Source organism: Carlito syrichta, unplaced genomic scaffold (assembly GCF_000164805.1).
Source record: "Carlito syrichta isolate Samal-C Ts95f unplaced genomic scaffold, Tarsius_syrichta-2.0.1 Scaffold132296, whole genome shotgun sequence".
In the NCBI taxonomy this organism is placed as follows: Eukaryota; Metazoa; Chordata; class Mammalia; order Primates; family Tarsiidae; genus Carlito; species Carlito syrichta.
The window spans coordinates 155,212-178,642 of NW_007076392.1; the positions used below are offsets into that span (position 1 = coordinate 155,212).

At 37.8% G+C, this 23,431-nt stretch overlaps 1 protein-coding gene across 1 annotated transcript in view; it reads left to right on the top strand.

The window, feature by feature from the left end:
- The window catches only part of LOC103250747 (potassium voltage-gated channel subfamily KQT member 5-like), a 167,418-nt gene that overhangs the window by 98,683 nt on the left and 45,304 nt on the right, over nucleotides 1–23,431 (top strand). The window contains exons 5-6 of the mRNA XM_021708182.1: nucleotides 14,976–15,151; nucleotides 15,374–15,499. Of these exons, the coding sequence (XP_021563857.1) occupies nucleotides 14,976–15,151; nucleotides 15,374–15,499 (302 nt within the window). The remainder of the gene's footprint in view (nucleotides 1–14,975; nucleotides 15,152–15,373; nucleotides 15,500–23,431) is intronic.

Below are 23,431 nucleotides of genomic sequence, written 5' to 3' on the forward strand. Positions count from 1 at the left end.
CTCACCTAAAGCCCTCTTCTAAGAAGTGTTTTGTGATTGCCTTAATTTGCCCTTCATATATTTCCTTACTTTAAACTTAGAATTCTAGTTGTGTCTTTTCAAAGGATCATTCAAGAAGATGTATGACAAGTGCTTATCTTGGTGCCTGGCATGTAATCAATGCTCTGTAACTGTCAGTGACAGGAAAGCAAGTCATAAAATCAATGTGTTTAACTTCAGACCAATTCTAGAATCAATAAACACAATCATTAAAAAACTATCAGCATAGACCTCTTTGTATGTTTTTGTTGATTATTTTTCCTCAAAATATCTTCATCAATACTGCGTTCCTAGAATTTAGGAGTTGACATGTATCTTAAAGAAGAATTTTATTTTAAAAGGGGAAGGGGAGAAACAAAGCCGGGTACTTTTTGAGTCTAAAGCTTTTAGATACGATAAATAATTTCAGGTGTGGTATGTATGATATCTAAAGGGTATTAGGTAAATTAGAGCAGTTTGGAGACTTTGTTTTATAACTGGTTGTTCATGATGGTTTAACCTACGTATCTCTCGAAGGGCTTCCCTAACCCCTTAGCTAAGTTAACTGTCCCTGCAATGTGTTCTTTGTATTTCTCCTATCAGAACATCTGTTGCCCATGACTGTAATTACTAGAGTCAGGGTCTTCTCTGCACACTATCTTTGCAGCCCTGAGCAGCAAGCATCTCTTTTGTCCATACCATCCAGTATCATTTGGGTGTACTACCATACGCGCAAATCCCAGCACTTTCTGACCACAATGAATGTGTATTGAGTGAATTAAAAATTCAGAAAATTGCAAGTTAGCAAATATTCACATGAGGAACTTTGTCCCCAACCCTTCAACCACTTCAACCCCTGCACACACAAAGTAAAAACAACATATTCTATGAACAAGTAAAGAAAAAATTGTGGCAATTATCCAAACAATGCAAGGTGAAAAATAGTATCTTTACTTCAGTTATCAGAAATATTCAGAAAAATAATTTTTGCCTGCATTTTTGTCTAATTGCTTCAATTCTGTACTTTAATTTGATATATGAAAAAGATTAAATTTTTAATAAAAATGTTTATTTTACATGCTTGTAATTGTAAGCTCTTTTACCAGAGGCTTGATTATCCCTACACTGCCTTTTTCTCATTTTCTTTTACTTCTGTCATTTGTAAAATGCTTTAAATATTTGATTTTAGCCCCTACCACAGACTCCAAATCAGTGCTTGGAATTTGGAGATCAAAGTACTGTAACTAATCCTTAGGACATTTAGCATCATGTGACTTAAGAATTCACCTCTTATCAAGTTTCTGTGGTTTTCTGGAGTATTTACTAGTCATAATGTCAAAATGGTGCACATCTGAAACTATTTTTGAGTTACATTTTCTTGGTATTTTTCCATGTTTAGTTAACAGGAAAACATCCAGCTCCTGAATGGTATTGAACTTCATTATGCAATCTCCAGCCTTTTTATAAAAAATTCCTAGGTCGTATTATCACATGTTTTTAATAAACCTTGTTTTTGTTCTTTAAACAGAGCGTGTCTTATTCAAAAAGCTCATGACAGTAGAAAAGGAACTGATAACGAAAAGAAAGTGAGTCCAAAGCAGGATTTTTCCTCATAGCTTTGGGATTGGTTATAAGACAATGTGTTACACCGTCTGAGCTGCAGCTCTGGGAGTCAGTTACCATGAGTTTTAATCCTGTCTCTAGAAGTAATTTTTTGCATTATCTTGTACAAGCCTCTCTGGGACACTATTTCTCTCCTTTTAAGCACAGATAAGAACAGCAATATACTTTTTACAGGTCACAAGCAGGAACACATAAACATTAAATTAGAAGATTTTAGAAATTGTTCTTATCTAGTGCAATTAGGGCAAATTTTGGCAAGGATTTTATAAATAAAAATAGGAGTTAGATACATAATTAAATGTGATCTATTTGGTTAATAATCCTGCTAAGAATACAGTTAGGTAGATATAACAGATGTCCATGTAGCAGCAATAGGATTCTCAAAATTATAATGAGTGCCAGGTATTTATATGTGGCTTGCATTTACTCAAGCTCAACCTTTAAGGCACTATCTTTTTATTCTTCACAGAAGGAAAGGCCATTTTCACACCCCAGTGTTTATCCCTAAAGATTAGCCCAGTGCCCAAAGTGTATCCATTTCTTCCTTCCAAAAATAAGAAATTGTGCATTGAAAAACATCAAGAAAGCCAGGTGAACCAAGTAATTCTCAATTTTCCCAGCTAATAAATACTTAAAATGAATTCCCCTCCATAGGTATCCTTTGCTTGGTGACATTTGAGCTCAAGGGTCATCTCCATTGCAAAATCCAAGTAGCACAGTCTATTCAAAGAACTTTCTGGAGATATCCTTTTAAAACTTTTAGTAGTAAGTGATGATTAATCATAACCTACATGTCATCTGAACATAAGTATCAAGTTTCCTGAAGAAAAACTGCATATCCCAACACTACTAAATATAACTGGCTGCCAAGATTCAGAGGTCATATCATTTCAACTGCTTAGAGTAAGTGTAGAAAGGGAATATTGAAAGTTAAGTATTGTGTTTTTTGCTTTATAAATTTAAACTTGTAATGACACTGTTTGCCTATTGATATATTATATAGACATTCAAGTTATGACTCTGAATGAGATAATCAAGCATTGAATTTCATCATAAGATGTTAGAGAGCCGGGCTCGGTGGCTCAGTCTGTAATCCTGCTCTTTGGGAGACTGAGGTGAGTGGATTGCCTGAGCCCGTGGGTTCGAGACCCGCCTGGGCAACTTGGCAAAACCTCATCTCTACAATAAATCAAAAAATTAGCCGGGCGTGATAGCGCGTGCCTGTAGTTCCAGCTACTTGGAAGGCTGAGGCGGAAGGATAGCCGGAGCCCAGCAGGTTGAGGCTGCGGCGGCCAGAAGCGGCCACAGCACTTCAGTCTGGGCGACAGAGTGAGACTCCAACTCAAAAAAAAAAAAAAAGATGTTAGAGGGTTTCCAGTAGAAGTTTCAACTTTTGTCATTCTTTGGTGAGAATCTAAATCTTGTTTTAAAATCTGTAGTCAAATACTTGTCTGGGGCTCTGTTTAGGAATCAAAACTGACTGCAGTTTTATTATTTGGTAAGTATGAAAACAGGTAGTAGAAGAAAGTTTTAAACATCTGAAGATATCAAAGTACAAAATTACTGCTTCTAGCATGTTGTCTTGAACTTCCTATATAAAAGAACATAACATAAAGCCACTGTGTCATTGCCCTAAACCATGTTCTGAGTCATCAAACATACATATGACTTTTCATCCCTTTAATTTATTGGGACTGATGGAATCACACCTAATTAATTTACTTAGATTCTAAAGTATGCCTTAAACAGAATGTATTTGCCTCTTATTCATTCACAATGACTCTGCAGACACTGATGCTTCTCTCCTACTTTATAAATACAGAAATGTAGCCTCCTTGCATCCTTCAATCTGTAACCCACATCTGAGATTAAGCGTTTGTGATCACACTTAGAAGCTGTTTCAAGAGGTTACTAATATTGGAGGGGATTAGTCCTGTAGCCTTAGAAAACAAACAAGCAAAACTATCATCTGAGTCTGCATTCCTACCTTTTCCTCAAACTGCAGCCTCCCTTGCTGTTTAACAGATGCCCACTAGGCATCTCGAAATTAGCATGACCAAAACTGAGCTGGCAGTTTTGCCCCTCAATTAGTGCCCATTTCTCATCTAACCCCAGCAGTTATTCCCTCATCTCAGTAAATGGCACTTTGTTCACCCAATTGTTCAGACCAAAATCTCTGAAAACAACCTCATACTCCCTTGATTGTGTCACATCCCACAGTCAATCCTTCAGCAAGTCTTGACCTTCACGTGTCCCAAGTCCAACCTCCTTCATCTCCTCCTACTTTTGTAACCTCACTCTTGTAAAGCCATTCTCTTTTTTTGTCCGGACCACAGCAATGGTTTCATAACTGTCCTTCCAGCTTCCTCTCTGGCATCCAGCCTCCTCCTGATCTGTTTCCCAAAGGCAACCAAGATGATCTTGTAAAATACACATTTGACCTGTACTCTTCCAAACCCTTCCCTGGCTACTATCACACTGAGAAGGCCATCTAAAGCTATTCCCAAAGTTGCCATGGTCTGGCCACAACCTAGTCTTCCCTATCTCACCCCACTCAAGCCAACTTGATCTCCTTGCCTCCCCTTGAACATGCTGACCATGCTTATGCCTCATAATCTTTACATTTTTGGCCTAGAACTCTTTTGAAACCCTTAGACATGCTCCCGGTCACACTTCACTTCCTTAGGTCTCTGCTCAATGTTATGTCTTCAGAGATGCTTTCCCTGAGGTCCTAGCTCAAAAAGAATCACCTGCTCCTCTGGGGGTCCACCTCTCACCCTGCTTCATACCCCTCCGGGGCCTTGTCACTACCTGGCATTCTGCTCTGTGCCTATTTATTTGTGTAACATTAGCCTACCCAATAGAACATAAGCTCCATGAGGGCAGAAGACTCTTCTGATGTACCCCTGCTCTAGCTCCGTGCTCGGCTCACAACAGACATGCAACAAGAAATATTTGCTGAGTGAACTAATGAATGGACACTTAATATGAGAAAAGTTATTTCCAGAACACTCCTGCTGATGCTTCATCCTTCAACCAGTGTCCTAAATGAGGAATGTACCACTTAGAATTCTAGAAATTTGTCATTAGAAAGGATCCTTGCCACTTTCCAGTTTAATCCATCTCATCTTAAAGATATGGAAACTAGCTCTGAGTGGTAAGTGGCGACAAAGCTAGTTAACAGCAGAACTGATAGTTAAATCAGATGTGGTTCAATGTTCTTTGTTTTTATCCTTTATATCTTGTTTATTTTGAGAGGTCATAAATTTGTACACATAGGTAAGTGCAGTGGAACCACACGATCTTGGTTCATGCTTATCTTGCTGCTCTGTTGGCAATAACACATATGGCACATGATATACAAGGAACACTAAAAAATTATAAATTCATGCAGAAATGATCCCACATAGACAAGACAGGCTAGCCACTCTATCATAGTCTGCTATCCCATTGGGACAAACTAAAATATTTCTTCAAATGTTAATTATAAGATATTTGCTAAATTTTACCTGAATATCAATCATTTGTAAGTAGTTACATTCCCTGTTCTTTATAATAACTTAATTCTTGGAATTTCACATTTAAGCCTTTGTTGATTACCTATATCCCTGTTTACTAGTATTTCTACTAAATAAAAGTTACCAAAAGAAAAGCATGGAATAAAATGTAAGTGCTTTGGAATCAAACTGATATATGAGTTTGATTTTTGGCTCCATTTACTAGCTAAATCTCGTTGAATAAGATTCTTGAGCTTTCTTAGTATAAATTTACTGATCTAGAAAAGTGGAGAACGTATATATAAAATATATTTTTTTAAGTTGAGAGTTCACATGATACCAGACACATTAAGGTAGACTACAGGCGTTACGTGTATTAGGTCATTTAATCCTCACAATGGCCCTGTGAGAAAAATGGTTCTATCACTGTTTACAAGTAATTACACTAAGCTTCAGCAAAATTAATAGACCTGAGGTCACACAGGTAGGAAAGGACAGAACTGGGATTCCCTGGGCTGTCTCATAAGAAGTTCACAGTCATAACCTCGGTACCTCTGTGGAGTGTCATTATGGAGGAGCGAAATAGAATTTGTGTACCAGGCACCAACGTAGCCTTCCACATCAGGAGTACTCAATGAATGTTGCCTATCTCCTTCTACCTTTAACTAAATAAATTAGCCAATGTGCTAATTTATAATTAGTTAACGTGCTAAATAAATTAGCCAGTTAGCACATTAGCTAATTTATTTAGCACATTGGCTAATTTATTAATGTAAACAATTAAATTATTAACTTAAATTTATTTGGCACGTTAAGCCACAGCTTCTAATTTTAAATAAACAACAGTTTCTTTTTTCTTATCAAAAGAGCAATAAATGTCATTATAGATCATTTGAATAAAAGAGATATATAAAGAAAGTAAATTCTACATATCACCCTACAATCCAAAGATAATCACTGTTAATATACAGTTGTACATACTTATAGTATTTATTTTTATTTATGCTATAAGAATACATAATATTTTGGAGGGATTAAAATTGGGATTATCCTATGTGTCTTGCTATGTAGTCAATTCTTTATATAAGGAGTATTGGAAACATTTTATCTCATCAGTATTTTAAAACATGATGTTTTGTGGTTGTATCGTATCCATGGTAGTAATAATGATAATAAAAAATTAGCTAGAATTTATTCTATGTCAACACTATACAGAGATGTATCACGTGTTAACCTATTCAATGCTCACAACCCTGTAACATAGGCACGTTCATTGTCTTCATTTTGCAGATAAAGAAACTGAGGCACAGAGAGTTTCAATAACTTAACCCAGGTAATCCAGCTAATAAGAGGCAACGCTCAGGCTCATGGGTTCCACAGCCCATGGTCTGGAAAGGATATACCATGCTGTTGTTTATTAATCCTTTTTTATTAGAAATTGAGATTTGTCCTAATTTTTTCATTATCCATACTAGTGGAATAAGCATGCTGATGCAAACCTTTGTTGACATCTACAATTTTTTCATTAGGATAAATTCCTAAAATTAAAATTACCAAAATACTAGGTATTCACATTGTTAAAAATTTTGGCAAATAGTGTCAAATTTCTCCTTCCCCCAAATTATACTGCTTTATCTTTACAGAAACTTCTCATGAAATAACTTCTTCTCCTTGCCAGTTTTGACAATTCATTCTTTGAACTTTGTCAGTTTGATAAAAAGAAATGGCAACTTACTGCTATTTTAAATTTCAAAACTAGAAATTGTAAAGAACTTCTTTCCATATTTTTTGGTCATTTTTGCTTCTTCCTGGGGGAAATTTATATTTATGCCTTCTGTCCAATATTCTACTATCATGTTTCCTTACTGATTTATATTTATGTATTAAATGTATTAACCCGTCATCATCATATATGTTGCAAATTTTTTCCAAGTTTATTTGTTTGTTTTTGCATCTCAAACTGTGAATTTTTTGACTTATAGAATTTTTAATTTTTTGTATTTACACCTTGGTTTCTCAAGGCTTAAATATGATGGGTGCTGAGGTTACAAGGAGAAATAAGCACTTCTATATGCAATTGATTTCTTACAGTCTACTTTAAAGAAATGAGCAAGTGAACAGACCACTATAATCATGGGTAGCAAGTGTCATGACAGGAGCCTGCCCTAGAGCCTTGGGCACTAAAGGTGTGAAAGCAGACTCTCTCTGATGGGTTGATGCCTGTGCTGAGCTCCAGAAGCAAGTAGATGTGAACCAGACAGGGAAGAAGGAAGAGCTTTCCAGGTGCAGCAGTAGCATTTTGTAGAGCTCTTTGAATGCCAGGCATCAGAATTTCATCTTTGTCTAGGTATTGGAAATCTGTGGAGTTTTTTTTTTTTTTTTTTTTTAAATCAAAGAAGAAGCATAATCTATTTAACATTTTCTTCTGGCAGTAGAATACAAAATGGTTTGGCAGGAAAGTGAAGGACAGGTCAGAGGTTGCAAAGATGGCCAAGGGTGGCCGGGCTCGGTGGCTCACCCTGTAATCCCAGCTCTTTGGGAGGTCAAGGCGAGTGGATTGCTTGAACCCGTGGGTTCGAGACCAGCCCAGGCAACTTGGCGAGACCTCATCTCTAGGTAACGTGTGCCTGTAGTTCCGGCTACTTGGAAGGCCAAGGCAGAAGGATCGCTGGAGCCCAACAGATAGACGCTGGGGTGCCGTGAGCGTGCCACTGTATTCCAGTCTGGGCGATGGAGTGAGATTCCAACTCAAAGGAAAAAAAAAAAAGATGGCCGAGGGAGATAGCATAGACCTGAACTGGGGGGAAGACAGGATAAATAGAAAGGGAAAGTTACATGTGAGAGATATTGTGGAGGCAGAATCTACAGAACTAAACCACTCAGTCAGTATGAGACGAGAGAAGCAACCACAAAGGGGATGTTAGTTATAAGTTTGATATATACTGTATCAGAATTTTGGCTTTTTAATTTAATAAATTTATTATGAAATTCACTTTGGAAAATAGATTTACAGCCAGGCTCGGTGGCTCAGCCTGTAATCCTACACCTTTGGGAGACTGAGGTGAGTGGATTGCCTGAGCCCGCAGGTTCGAGACCAGCCTGGGCAACTTGGCGAGACCTCATCTCTACAATAAATCAATAATTAGCCGGGCGTGGTAGCACATGCCTGTAGTTCCAGCTACTTGGAAGGCTGAGGCGGAAGGATCACCGGAGCCCAGCAAGTCGAGGCTGTGGTGACCGGGAGCAGCCACTGCATTCCAGTCTGGGCAACAGAGTGAGACTCCAACTCAAAAAAAAAAAAAAAAAGGAAAATAGATTTACAATAATCGATCATTTCTTTTAAAGAAAGGAATAACATTGAAAGGATCTTATCCTCTCAGATGTCTAGTGTCATACTAATTTAAGAATAGCCAATAAACAGAATAAGATCCAAAAATAGGCTTCTCAATAAGCATATGGAAATATTTGGAAAAGGACAGACTTTTTATTTAGAAGTATTAGAAACATTGACCATCATGTGGAATAAAAAATACAATTCGTTCTCTACTCCACCACAGAGACAAGCATGAATTTCATAAAAGTTAAAGGTTGTATAAGTTGGAGTAATGCTAAACATACAAATCTCAAGATTCCAGTCACTTAACAAAATAGAAGTCTATTTCTACTTGTATAATAGTTCAGTGAAAGTGCTCCTATTGGGGATTGGGGTGTAGAAGAAAGGCTCTGCTCCATGCGGTCCTTCAGGAACTCAGGCTGACAAGGATACTGCTGTCTTCATCATTAGGGCTTCTAGGGCATCCTTAGGACCAACAATGCAGCTGATGGAAAAAGAAAAAGAGGTAAGGCACATGAGATTGCCCTCAGCCTGGATGTGGCACACATCATTTCCACTCACCTTCCACTCTCCTGGATAGGCAGCCACTTCCCAGGGAGAATGCAGTTCCTCTGAAAAAAGACACTTATCCGTAGTGGACAGATAGCTACCTTTGCCACAATGATCATTCCCAATAGTAAATTTTATTAACTAAACAAACATATAAATACACCAGAATAAAATGTAGGAAAACATTTTGATAATCTTGGGATGGACAAATTCATTTTAGTTAACTTGACTTTTATGAATTCTAAAATGAAATCCAGAAGTCTATTTTAAAAAAAGGCAGGGGTGGAAAAATGCTTTTACCTACTGCACTAGCAAAGATTGAAGATTTGTAGTATCCCAAGTAATACATGAACATGCTTAGAACTGTAACTATAACATAGTAAAAAGTAAATATTAACTGTTACTATTATTAGCATTTTTTATTAGCAAGGAGAGAGAGATAAGTGTTTTCACACATTGTTAGTGAGAATTGGTACCATTATTTTGAGGGCATTTTGACACCGACCACGAATGAAAATATGCCAACAATACAACCTCTAGGAATGTATCCTTCAAAAGAATACCTAGACAAATAGATGTAGGGAGCTGTTCATTTAGCATCATTTTAATAGCTAAATTGAAAGTAACCTAACAATTTGTCAGTGAGTATCTTTGTGTTGCTGTAAAGGAATACACTGGGTTGGGCAATTTACAAAGAAAATAGGTTTATTTGGCTCATGGTTCTACAGGCTGTACAAGAAATGTTGCCCCAGCATCTGCTTCTGGTGAGGACTTCGGGCTGTTTCTACGCAGGAGGGAAGGTGAAGAGGAGCCAGAGTGTGCAGAGATCACGCAGTGAGAGAAAGAGATCACCCAGTGAGAGAAAGGAAGCAAGAAAGAGGAGGGAGGTACCAGGCTTTTTTCAACACCCAGCTCTCAAGGAAACTAATAAAGTGACTCACTCATTACGTTGGGAACTGCACCAAGTAATTCATGAGGAATCCACCCCCAGGACCTAAACACCTCCCCTCAGACTCCGCCTCCAGCACCGGGGATCAAATTTCAAAATGAGGGTCAAATATCCAGTAAATACTTGCTATTATTTGTTAACAGGAAATATTTACTGTTACTGTATTTGGAGGGTGGGCTATCCAAACTACAGCAATAAATAATCGGTTAATTAAATAAACATTCTATCTTATACACATGTACATTGTTTTGATATTCTGTAACAGCTATTACTTTTGTAACTTTAAAACATTTTATTAAAATTATTCAAAGTTTCATGTACAGTGAGGCTACTGAAAATAGTTCAACTAATTTAAACAAAAAAAGTGGTGAGAGAGGGGTATATAATCATTAGGAACATTGTATTTGTTGCATTTCTGATTTTCCCAGAGACCAAGAAGTGAGTTTAAAGGACAAGAGGGAAATTTGTAAATAACTATATTAGAGAAAATTTTCTGAGACTCCAGAATAATTTATAATTTGCAAAAATATAAAAAGCCTGAAGTCTCCAGACAGTTTCTAGGAGCCAAAATGTAACCTCTTTGTGGCTTACCTCTAGAGAATTTATCTGTCCTTACACCTACTAGTTTGAAAGTGTTCAAACTTGCTTTGTTTGATCCATATGTTTTCATTATTTCGATTGTGATTGAGTCAAGCTATAAGTCCTAATAGATGCATTATAAAGTTTCATTGTGGCAACAAAGCACATTCTGTCAAGTTTAGATGTACAATTGGCCTTTCTGTGACCCAGTCCTTGGGCTTATGATGGGATAAGTTTGGATGTGAATCCACCTGATAATGAGGGCTCTTGGTAAATTTGTGACTAATATATTTTAGACAGGGTCTGTAGTGATCAATCCATATTGATTCTTCTGTCTAAATATTACTTGAGCAAAGTTACAGCGACATCTAAAAATAAGCTCTTTCACAGCCCTATGTGTCTTAAATATCTTTATAGTATTTGTTTTGTCCAAATCTTTGCAATCACCTCAAATCTCCAGAATTCATCCATAAATCATTCTAAATGGTTCGATAAGTTGTGAACTTACTTCCTAATACCTTGTAAACCTGCATTTCATGTCTCTACTGGGTAGCTCATAATCAATAGCTGTTTCTTCACTACTCCCCAGCTTGTTCAGATCTGTTTCCTTTGGGAGGCAGATTTTAAGAGTTCAGGATTGCATGATTCTTGCATGCAACTTAGAGCTCCTTCTTGTTTATTAGCAGTTATATTTCTTTCTCTAGCTCCATTTTCTCTTGATGCAGTCATAAAAATACCATCTGTTTTTTTATCATCATTTTAATTCTGTTTTGCCCTCCCTGTACTTCACTGTTCCCTGAATGCTTTAGCGATGGCAAATTATTCCTGATTTGTTATCCACCTGCTTTTACAGCCTTCCCCTTCCACTTCGTCGCCTCCCCAACCCGACCTGGATTTTCTTATCTGTGGAGTGTTATAACATAGCTCTTTAGGACACAGCTTGACCATTTGTGCATGTTGAGCCTTGGTTACTTGACTATTATAAGCCTTGATTTCTTCATTCTTAAGAAGGAAATGGTTATAATACTACATAGGGCTGTTTGAAGGTGTATATAAAATAATTTCACTTCAGGGTTTCTCAGCCTCAGCACTATTGACATCTGGGACTGAGTCCTTCTTTGTTTAGAGGCTGTCTTGGTCACTGTAGGATGTTCAGCAGAATTCCAGTCGCAAACCCTTTCCCAGTTATGACAAGCAAAAATGTCTCCAGACATTGCCAGATGTCCCAGAAGGCAAAACTGTCCCCATGCAGAAGCACTGATGTACATAAAACATTCGGCACAGTGTCTGGTACATAGTAGGGACCTGATAAATATTTCTGATGGATGGGTGGTCAGATGGATGAATGAGTATTCATTTGTATTACAGGTGTCTGTTATAAAGCTTGACACTCAATTAAAGGCTTAATACATGAATGGATATACAAATAGCCTGAGGCAAATGAGCTTCAAGGAGCCTCTGTCATTTCTGCCTTAAATGAAAATGTGGTATCTTCACTAAATGCAAGACTCTTATATTTCAAAAAATATGTTAGACAATTAACTAATTGCAGAGCTTAAGCTACTATCCTATTTATTATATATACACATATAGTCTAAATATCAGGGAGATTCCTTTTTATACTCAAATATATAAGAGCTATAACTATTATGTTGCAGTAGAGAATTCAGTGCTAAATATGGAAGTGATTCCTTAATTAATTAAAGAGTGTTTTATGTTTTTGCTATTGTGGATAATGCTGCAATAAACATATGTGTTAAAGAACTCAATAAATATTTTTGGAAGGATGAGTAAATGCCAAAAGGGAATATTTTAAGTTGATAACCCAGTACATTATCCTTTAATGTGGTCAGAAAACAAAGCTCAAACTACTTTTAAGTTGTTTTAAATTTAAATTTAATCTATACATATTTATTGAGTGTCTACCACATTCAGGTACTTGGATACATTAGTGAACAAAACAAGGATCCAACGCTGTGGGGCCTCCATTCTATAAAGTAATGGACCACAAAAATAATAAGTACATAAATAAAAATAAAAGGAAAGAATATTAGCCTAGGAAATATTCTAGGTGATACTGACAGCAAGACTCCAGTGGATGACTGTGATCCCACCAGAAGCACTTGTGTGACTGAGTTCACCGTTTACCATTTGGTTGCTCATCTGTGACTTCATTTCACTGAACTCTGACTTTCTCATCTGATCTGAATTACAATGAGGATATTAAATCAAATCTGTGGTTACCTTTGCATATTTTGGAACTTCAAACATTGAGATTATGATTCACTGTGTGCATAACTTTTGAAATTGCCTCAAATCAACAGTATTCCTTGTACTTTCTCTAAGTTTCCAATATACTAATGGACTAAGTTTATAGCATGGTTTTTGTGCTGTAGTCCAATAAATCAGCAAGTGTTTTGTTTTTGCTGTTTTTTAGCTACATACAGTACATGCTTTTGCCCCATACTTTTATAATCTGTAAAGTAGGATCTGTGGAATACCTAATTCATAAACTTGTTATGAGAATTAAATAAGTTAATGTTTGTAAAAAAACTTAGAACCAAAGAAAATGCGAGGCACATAGTAAGTTTTAAATGTTATACTTTCTGCACCCCTGGTAGCCATTTACTTATTTCTATTGTTTAAAATATTTTAACATAGTAAATGAGGAATTATGTCTTTCTTTTTCCTTTCTACATTTGGGAGACAGCAGGATTACAACAAAATAAAAGCAAATGTATGTCCAGCAGTGCCAGATAAGTAATGTCTCTTTGTCTTCAAAGCACTAGCTTTAGGAATAAATCCCTCCAAGTACTAAAAACCAAGAGGTAACTCGTTTTATAAAGCTTTTTTGATTGCAAAAGGCATATTTATTGCTATAAAATTCCAACATTACAGAAATTAATAATTTAGAAAGTGAAAAGTCACCCAACTCATCACCCTTAAAGATCATGGTAATAATCACATTTCTCCAAATCTATACTAATATATTATTTTTATTAAATTAAGATAACATTACACATACGATTTTTAACTGGCTTTCTTCACTTAAAATATATCTTAGGTGCCTATGTCAGCACATTTAGTTCTTCCTCCAAAGGCTGCCTAGAGCAGCAACTCAAGGATGCACTTGTGGCGCTCTGAGCACATGCCCACAGAATTGCATAGCATTAGATCTGATCAAAAAAGTCCTTCAGCCAGATCCTTGCTCTGCCAGTCGCTGGTCCTTCCCTCTCTAAGCACTGACCCAAAAAATGGCATCGGCAGAGTGACTTGGTAGATCTTCTGGGTTCACCCCAGGAGAACAGACCTTTCTCTGAACAGGGAGAATGATGAGCTGAATGAGGGACATGCGTTCCTGCAACAGAAGGCAAAGGAAATGTTACAGATGCAACATCCTTGAAGTGGAACTCTTCAGAGTGTGGAAGTCCTGTCATGCACAGCTCCCTTGAGGCCAAATTGAAATTTTATTTGAGGTTGTTGAAGTTAAGCTAACTTTTATCAAAATTGCTACAGGAGGCCATTCATCCCCACTTCACTTTTCCCACTTCAAAGCCTAATTCCCATCACTGAGATATTTACTCTTGAAGTGATTACATCTTCTTTTATCTTTTCTACATTTTTATTAGCTGCTGTTTTTCTCCTTTTTGCTTACAAAAAGTCAGGCATTTTTCAAACCAGACGCCAGTATGTCAAGTGTCAGTATGCCAAATATTAAATATTCATCAATGTACAATGTTTAAAATGATATAACCTGTTGTAACCAATGTAATATTTAATTTGTGTGCCAAACTTATGCATAATTGATGGACCAGGTATAAAGAGTCCTCAATACAGAAAGCATGGAGTGTTCAGCTTAGCTGAGGCCTTTGTTAAATAGTATGCAAATTTGTGGATGCCACACTGGGGGATTTGGGGCACAAAGGAGTTACAAACTTGCTTGGCAAGAAAACAAGAGACGTGATTATACCTAGCAGCACTATCACAACCGGACAGACTATGAGACCCCCATCACATCAAGAAGACTCCATGGTTGGGAGGCTGAGGCAGAAGCTTCTTTTGTTAACAGAGACACCCATGAAGTCAGAGATGTCATAAAAGGCTGCCCCACGGCCCTCAGGTGCCCTGGAACCTTAACCTTTCTGAAGGTCCTTGTTCAATTTGTTGAAAGTTAAATAGTATTGGTTCAAAACTGCCTGGGTAAAGCACAGAATAGCTAGAGGGCCAGAACTCCAGCAGTAGGCAGGTCCTGTTCTCTGCCTTTCACTCTTCAGACAACACAGAGCCCCGGTGACATCAGTAAGGGTGGGGTTCAAGATCTGTCTATTTGTGCCCCGAACAGGTCAAAGTGAACTTCTCAGAAATATCGTTTGGAGAAATACCAAGTCCTAGTTGCACTCATTATGGATGTTTCTGTCTCTTTCAGATACTATTGTTCTTATTGCTTCAATAGCAGTTGTTTCTGCAAAAACTCAGGGTAATATCTTTGCCACGTCTGCACTGAGAAGTCTCCGTTTCCTGCAGATCCTGCGCATGGTGCGCATGGACCGGAGGGGAGGCACTTGGAAGTTACTAGGCTCAGTGGTTTATGCTCACAGCAAGGTAAGAGTCACTCTCTGAGTTCTAGAACAAAACTGTTGAAACTTTTTCATTGATTGCTGTAATATTTCATAAACCTTTAACAAGCAAACTTAGCTGTTTCAGAAATTAAAGCAATTTTGGGATGTGAATTACTTAGAAGCCATCATAAACATCCAAGTTGTAAAGTAAATGAAATCACATGTTCCTTCCACCTCTAAAATCATTCATTTCTTGTTTATCTAGGAATTAATCACAGCTTGGTACATAGGATTTCTGGTTCTTATTTTTTCATCTTTCCTTGTCTATCTGGTGGAGAAGGATGCCAATAAAGAGTTTTCTACATATGCAGATGCTCTCTGGTGGGGCACAGTAAGTACAAAAATCTTTTTGTTTGTTGGATGCTTGTTTTCTTTAAATGCATGTAATGGTTCCTATGGATGGTCTTTATTTTTTTAAAGATGTGGGGTACAGTTCAGGATTAGGTATAAAAGAGGTCATCGCAGAGGTGAAGTCTGGGCCTCCCTTTGGTTCCTACTTTGCCTAGTTTGAGATCAGGTATCCTTATTGATGTTATGTACTCCTCGACTCCCTCGCTCCCCTAGCAATGTTCCACTACTGTCGATCCCTTTCTAATAGTCTTATGGTAAATGCTCAGGGTCCAATTATGAGTGAGAACATGTGGTACTCAGTTCTTTGTTTCTGTAATAGATCACTGAGCTTTATAGACTCTAAATCCATCCAAGTTGCTGTGAAGTCCATATGTTTGTCCTTCTTTATGGCTGCATACTGTTCTATCGTGTATATGTACCACATTTCTTATCCAGTCCAGTTTCAATGGGCAGCACAGTTGGTTCGATGTTTTTTGCTATTGTGAATAATGCTGCAGTAAACATTCGTGTTCACGTATTTTTTGGCAGATGATTTGAGTTCCTCTGGGTATACTCCCTGTAGGGGGATTCTTGGGTCAATGTCCAGTTCTTTTAGAAATCACCACATTGTTTTCCAAAGAGGTTGCACTAGTTTGCATTCCCACCAGCAGTGTAGAAGCGTTCCTTTTTCTCTGCATCCTCGCCAGCATGTGCTGTTGTTTTATTAATGATGGCCATTCTTACTGGAGTTAGGTGGTATCCCAATGTAGTATTGATTGGCATTTCTCTGATGATTATTGAAGCTGAGCACTTTTTCATGTGTCTGTTTGCTACCCATATGTCTTCTTTTGAGAAGTGTCTATTAATATATTTTGCTCACTTTTTAATGAAACTTTGTTTTCTCCCTTCGGCACTTTTGAGCTCCTTATAGATCCTGGATGTTAAACCTTTGTCAGATACACAGCTGGCATGTTTTTTTTTTCCCATTTTGTGAGCTGTCTCTCTGCTCTCTTGATGACTTCTTTTGCTTTGCAGAAGCTTTTCAGTTTGATGAGGTCCCACTTGCCTATCTTATCTCTCATGGTATGGACACCTAGTGTTTTGTTCATTTTTTATGGCTATTCGTTGCCTACTCTGATTCTTAGAAGAGTGTCTCCTGTGTTTTCTAATACTCATATAGTTTGAAGTTTTATGTTTAAGTCTTTGATCCATTTAGAGTTGATTTCTGTATGTGGTGATAGATTGGGATCTTGTTTCAATCTTCTGCATGTGATCAGCTAGTTTTCCCAGCACCATTTACTGACAAGGTTCTCCTCTCCCTAGTAGTTGTTACAGGAGGCTTTATTGAAGATGAGTTGGTTGAGAAATTGAAGTTTGACTTCAGGCGTTTCTATCCTGTTCCATTAGTCTATATGCCTGTTCTTGTACCAATACCAGGCTGTTTTGATTATTGTATCCTTACAGTAAAGTTTAAAGTCTGAAAGTGTGATATCTCCTGCTTTGTTTCTTTTGCTGAGGATTGTTTTGGCTATTTGTGGTCGTTTATCTTTCCATATGAATTTTTGTTAGACATTTTCAGGTCTGAGAAGAATGATGTTGGTAATTTAATGGGAATTGCATTGAATCTCTAGATTGTTTTTGGTAGGATGAATATCTTAACAATGTTGGTTCTTCCTATTTATGAAAATGGAATATTTTTTCCATTTGTTTGTGTTTTCTTGGATTTCTTTGGGTAGTGTATTGTAGTTTTCATTTTAAATGTCTCACTTCTCTAGTTAAGAAAATGCTGAGGTATTTCATTTTTTATGGCTATTGTGAATGGGATTGTGCTTTTTATTTGGTTCTCTGTCTGCTTGTTGTTGGTGTATAAGAATATGACTGTCTTTTGCCATTTATTTTGTACCCTGAAACTTTGCCAAAGTCCTTTATCGGTTCAAGGAGGTTTTTTGATGGATTATCTTGGATTTTCGAGGTATAGGATCATATTGTCAGCAAAGAAGGATAACATAACTTCCTCTTTTCCTATTTGAATATGCCTGATTTCCTTCTCTTGTCTAATTGCTCTAGCTAGGACTCCCAACATAATGTTGAACAGGAGGGGTGAGAGTGGGCAGCCTTGTCTTTTTCTGGTTTCCTAGGGAAATGCTTCCAGTTTCTGTCCATTTAGCAATATGTTGGCTGTGAGTTTATCGTAGATGGCACTTACTATTTTGAGGTATGTTTCTTCTATGCCTAGATATTCAAAGGTTTTTATCAAGAAGGAATGCTGGATTTTATCAAAAGCTTTTTCTGCATCTAATGATATAATCATGTGGTTCTTGTTTTTACATCTGTTGATGTATTTAATTACATTTATGGTCTTGTGAATGTTGAACTAACCCTGCATCCTAGGGCTGACACCTACTTGGTCATGGTGGATGATTTTTGAGATGTGTTTTTAGATGTGAGTTGCTAGACTCCTGTTGAGAATTTTTCATATTTGTTCATCAGGAATATTCGCCTGTAGTTCTCTTTTTTTGTTGGATCTTTCTTCAGTTTGGGTATCAGTGTGATGTTAGCATCGTAAAATGATTTGGGGAGAGTTCCATCTTTCTCAATTGCCTGGGATACTTTCAATAGGATTGGTATCAGCTTCTCCTCACATTTTTTATAGTATTCCAATTTTTTTATAAGTAGTTTTCTTATGATGGAGTCAGTTTCCTGGGTTGTTATTGGTCTATTTAGTGTCTCAATGTCTTGTTTCAACCTTAGGAGGTTGTGTGAGATGTCAGAGGTCCTCCATTTCACTTAGGTTATCGAGTTTGCTTCCATACAGGTGTGCATAGTAATCGCTGATAATCTTTTGTATTTCTTCGGGGTCAGTTGTGATTTGATCTTTTGTGTTTCTGATTGTGTTTATATGGGCTTTTTCTCTCTTTTTTCTTGGTCATTCTGGCTAGGAGTCCATGTATCTTGTTTATCCATTCAAATAACCAGCTTTTTTATTTGTTGATTTTTTTTATATGATACTTTTGTCTTCTATGTCCCATATTTGGGATCTAACTTTGGTGTTCTGGAGTCTTCTGTTGATATTAGGGTTTTGGGGGTCTTGTCTTTCTAGCTCCCTTAGGTGTTTTGAATACTGTTAACTTGTGATCTTCCATTTTCTTGATGTGTGTTCATAGAGATATGAATTCCCCTCTTGGAACTGTTTTCATGGCATCCCAGAGGGTTTGGTAAGCTGTTTATTTGTTTTCTTTTGTTTCCAGGAATGCTTTAATTTCTGTTTTGATTTCTGTGTTGACCTAGGAGTTGTTCAACATCATGCTGCTTCGTGTTCATGTCTTTGTGAGTTTAGGGAAATTTTGTTGATGTTGATATTTATTTTTATTACAGTGTGGTCTGAGAAGGTGCGTGGCAGCATTTCAGTCATAAAATTTGTTTATGCTTGATTTATGGTCTAGGATGTGATCAGTCTTGGAGTATGTTCCATGTAGTGATAAATAAAATGCATATTCAGTCATTGTTGAATCCATTTGGACAAGCATCAAATTGAGATTCCAGATCTCTTTGTTGTTTTTGTTTGTTTGTTTGTTTGTTTTTGCCCTGATAATCTATCTAGGGTTGTTAGTGGGATATTTATGTCCTCAGCTATGATAGTGCTAGAGTCAATATCTTTTTTACTTTTACTTAGCAGTTGCTTTATAAATGCTGGTGCTCCTATGTTGGGTGCATATATGTTTAGGATGGATATTTCTTGTTGATAAATTGAATATTTTATCATTATGTAGTGTCCTTCTGCATCTTTTTAAATTTTTGATAACTTAAAGGTTGTTTTGTCTGATACTAAGATCACGACTCCTGCCTTATTTGTGATCCATTTGCCTGGAAATTCGTTTTTCATCCTCTAACTTTTAATATGTGTGCATCCTTTGTGGTATGATGAGTTTTCTGGATGCAGCAAATTTATTGGGTTGTGTTTTTTAATCCAGTTTTCCAGGCTATGTCTTTTCAGTGGTACATTTAGTCCATTCAGTTTCAAGCTGATTATCAAAATGTGAGTGTTTATGCCCATCATTAGGTTCTTATAAAGTTTTATCTTTGTTTTTTTATCTTTTGGGTCGATGTATGTGTGTGTTTTCAAGTTTTCAGACACAATATACTCTCTGTTGATCTGTGTTCTCCTGTTCTCTTTAAGTGTGTGGCCATTCTTTTTTTTCCCCTGTACTTATTTACTTTTTGAGCATCTCTGTAGAGCTGGTCTAGAAGCTGCCTAACCTCTTATGGATTGGATCTCTGGGAAGGATTTTAATTCTCCATCACTGATGAAGCTGAGCTTTACTGGGTAGAAAATTCTTGATTAAAATTGTTTATCTTTGAGAGCTTTGAAATTGAACTCCTGTCCCTTCTAACTTGTAGTGTTTCTGCCAGTAGGTCTGTTGCTATTCTGATTAGTCTTCCCCAGTAGGTAGTCTGACCATTCTCTCTTGCTGCCTTTAGGATTTTTTCTTTTGTACCTACTTTGTGTAGGTGAATTACTATGCTTCTAGAGGTTGATCTTCTTTTTTGATGTCTTGCAGGTGTTTTCTGTATCTCTTGTTTTTGGATGGTCACCTCTGTGATGAGATGTGGAAAGTTTTATTGGATAACCTCCTAGAATATTTTCTCCAAGGTGTTCTCCATTTTTCGCTCTTCTTCTGGAACAAATCAGGCATAGGTTTGGCCTCTTAATATAATCACACATCTTTTCGAAGCTTTGTTCTTTCTTTCTGAGTTTTCTTGCTTTTTTTTTTTTACAGATTTGGTTCATTCCATGCTTTGGTCTTTAAGCACTGATATTCTTCCTTCTGCTGATTAATTCTGCTTTCCATGTTTGTCATTTTGTTATTTATTTTCTGAAGTTTTTATGGCCCAAAATCTCAGTTACAAGTTCTTTCAGTGTTACAGCTTGTCTTTTTTGAGTCTTATGCACTCTTTCCATCCTAATCCCTGTTGTGTTCTGGGGCCAGTTGTTGATGACTTCCAGTGTCTGTGCTCTGAGGTCTGATTTTTCAGGCATTGTCTCTTTGTTACACAGGGAATTACCTGTGTTCTTCCATTGATTTTTCCTGACTTGTGGCAGATCTCTTTCTTTTCTCTTAAGTTCCATTTTTCAGTGGCAGTGGAGCGGCTTTCATTTCTGATATTTACTCAGCCCTCTATTTTTCCCTCATCGGGGCCCTGAATTTATTCTGTTTTGACACAGGGTTGAAAGTGGAAGCTTTACTGTCTCTTGTAGTTTTGAGAGTGAATTACAGTGGAGGGTGGAGAGCTGGGATTCAGAAACTACTTGCAAATCATAATGTTCACTGACTAGGGTATGGGTTTCCTGAGACCCACTCCCCACCATCAGTATAAATGGCCATGCAGTGAGTACTTGTGTGTACACCCTGAGTTCAAGATAAAGGAACAGCAATGAGAAGAACAGAGAAAAATAGATTGAAATAGGATGGACAAAAATTTAAAAATCAAAAACAAAAACAAGCAAAAAAACAGAAAAACAAAAGCAGAAACCAAAGGGGAAAAAAAAAACAGTAAAACACACACACACGACACACACACACACAAATCAAAGCAAACAAGAAAACAAAACAAACCCAAAAAACAGGAAAACTGAATCACACACACACACACACACACACACACACACACACACACCACAAAAAAAGGAAAAAGGGAATGCAAATCAAACCCTCACATATACATTCAAACACATTAAACTAAAAAAAGAGAAGAACAAAAAAAGAAACTGAAATATGAACACTCAGTCATTCACACATACACATAAACAGAAAACAAAAAATGAAAGAAGAAAGAAAAAAAAGCAGGGGAATGCAAATTGAACTCTCACGTACACATTCACTCACAAAGAAAAAAAGAAAAAAGAAAAAAAAAATCTCTGGACGCTAATCATCCTCTTGTGGCAAGTTCTATAATTGTTCCTCTCAGCTGCTCACAGAGGATCTGCTCCACTGTCTCCTGCTGAACTTCGGCCTCATTCACAAGCTCCCTAATGCATGACCCAGGGAAGGAAGAGGGAGCAGTTGGGGTGGGTGGGGCTTCAGTCCCCCCCCCCACATTTGGTCAGGTGGATCCCCTCTGGTGGGAAGGTGCAGGATTGTCTTCTCCCCAGCTACTGGGGATGGGGCTTATCCTGGAGTAGAGACCTCCTATTGCTGCTGATGTCCAGGCTCCACCTGGGTTCATTCCTCTCATTCTTGCCCCAGCAGTGTGGGTCTGACGTGCAGAGGATTACTAGTAAGAAGAAGGGGTCCGGTAAGCCCCAGACTCACTGCTAACCTCTTCAGGGGTCTTCCTAGTCCTTTTCTGCTTGCACCCTTTATCCCACAGCTGAATCCAGGCAGGGCGTGGGGCCCCTGAGATTAAGCATTCGTTCTATCCCTCCAAAGTTTCCGGATATTCTCTCTGGGTCACAGTGGATCCAAGAGCAGTTAACCCACTGGTCACGGAGATTGGGTCTGTCACGCCCTGGTGAGCAAGCCGGAGCACTTCCCTGTCCAGTTTTCAAGGTGCCTGTTTCATCACCTCCAGTGGGGCTCTCCCTCTGGCTCTGTTGCTGTACTCCATCCCTGGCCCGAGCTGCCAAAGTCCAGCCAGGTGCTGCAGTGGTGGAGCAAACCCTGGAGCTGGCAGTCACTCTTGGCAGCTTCTTCCTGGGAAGGGCTTTGCTGGTTTTAAAAATGGAACTCAGAGCCGGACTCAGTGGCTCAACCTGTAATCCCACGCTTTGGGAGGCTGAGGTGAGTGAATTGTCTGAGCCTGCGGGTTCGAGACCCGCCTGGGCAACTTGGCGAGACCTCATCTCTACAATAAATAAAAAAAAATAGCCAGGTGTAGCGCACACCTGTAGTTCCAGCTACTTGGAAGGCTGAGGCGGAAGGATCGCCAGAGCCCAGCAGGTCGAGGCTGCGGTGGCCGGGAGCGGCCACTGCACTCCAGTCTGGGTGACAGAGTGAGACTCCAACTAAAAAAAAAAAAAAAAATGGTACTCAGCTTCCACATCCCGGGAAGCACTAGGGACCAAGCAGAGTTGCTGTGGCACCAGCCACTTCACCAGGAGAGCCCTGGTCACTTGCTCCCATGTCTTCATCAGCCAGCCCACTTACAGACACGAACGCAAAATTGTCGATACACTCACTCACTCACACAGGGACTCACATAGTCCAACTGGCTCTACTGCCATCTTCCCTAGGCCTCCCTATGGATGGTCTTAATAAAAACATTAACTTGCAAAAGGGAGTTAAGTGAAAATATATACTACTTGCAATTGTCTAAAGATTTTGCACATCTTTTTGGTCCAACTAAGTTAAGTTTGTTTATAAATCATCATTCATATTTTATGAGTTCTAGAATGTTGCCAAATAAAAACTCATCATTTTTTTCAAATGGTGATTACAATACTGATAGACTTGTGTGTGTGTTCATCTTAACTTTCTGGAACACAGATTTAAGTTATAAATTGCTACATTGATTTGCCTCTCATCAAAAAGTTTATCTGGAGTTAAATAGTGAATGATACTGAATGAAAGTTAGAAAAGCAAAAAGTACAGCACAAAAAAATAAAAGAGAGAAGACTGGTAACCATCTATGAGATCAGAGATTATATACGCGTAATTTCAAACCATTCCGCTCAAAACCTACTTTTTCTTTATAGTGTTACGAAGGAATAATTGCCCAAACAAATAAAAATAAAATTATGATTCTCATGTAGGTAGAAAATAAACACATGATAAACAGTTTAATTCATTTTTCAAATTAAGTCATTAATAATGAGGAAACCAGTAAGGTGTTACAACCAGTTCAAAAGGCTTTCCAAAGAAAAGAAACATTTAAAGATCAGGAATATTGAAATACATGTGCAAATAGAGGCAAAACTGGCTTCCTCCATGGTGTC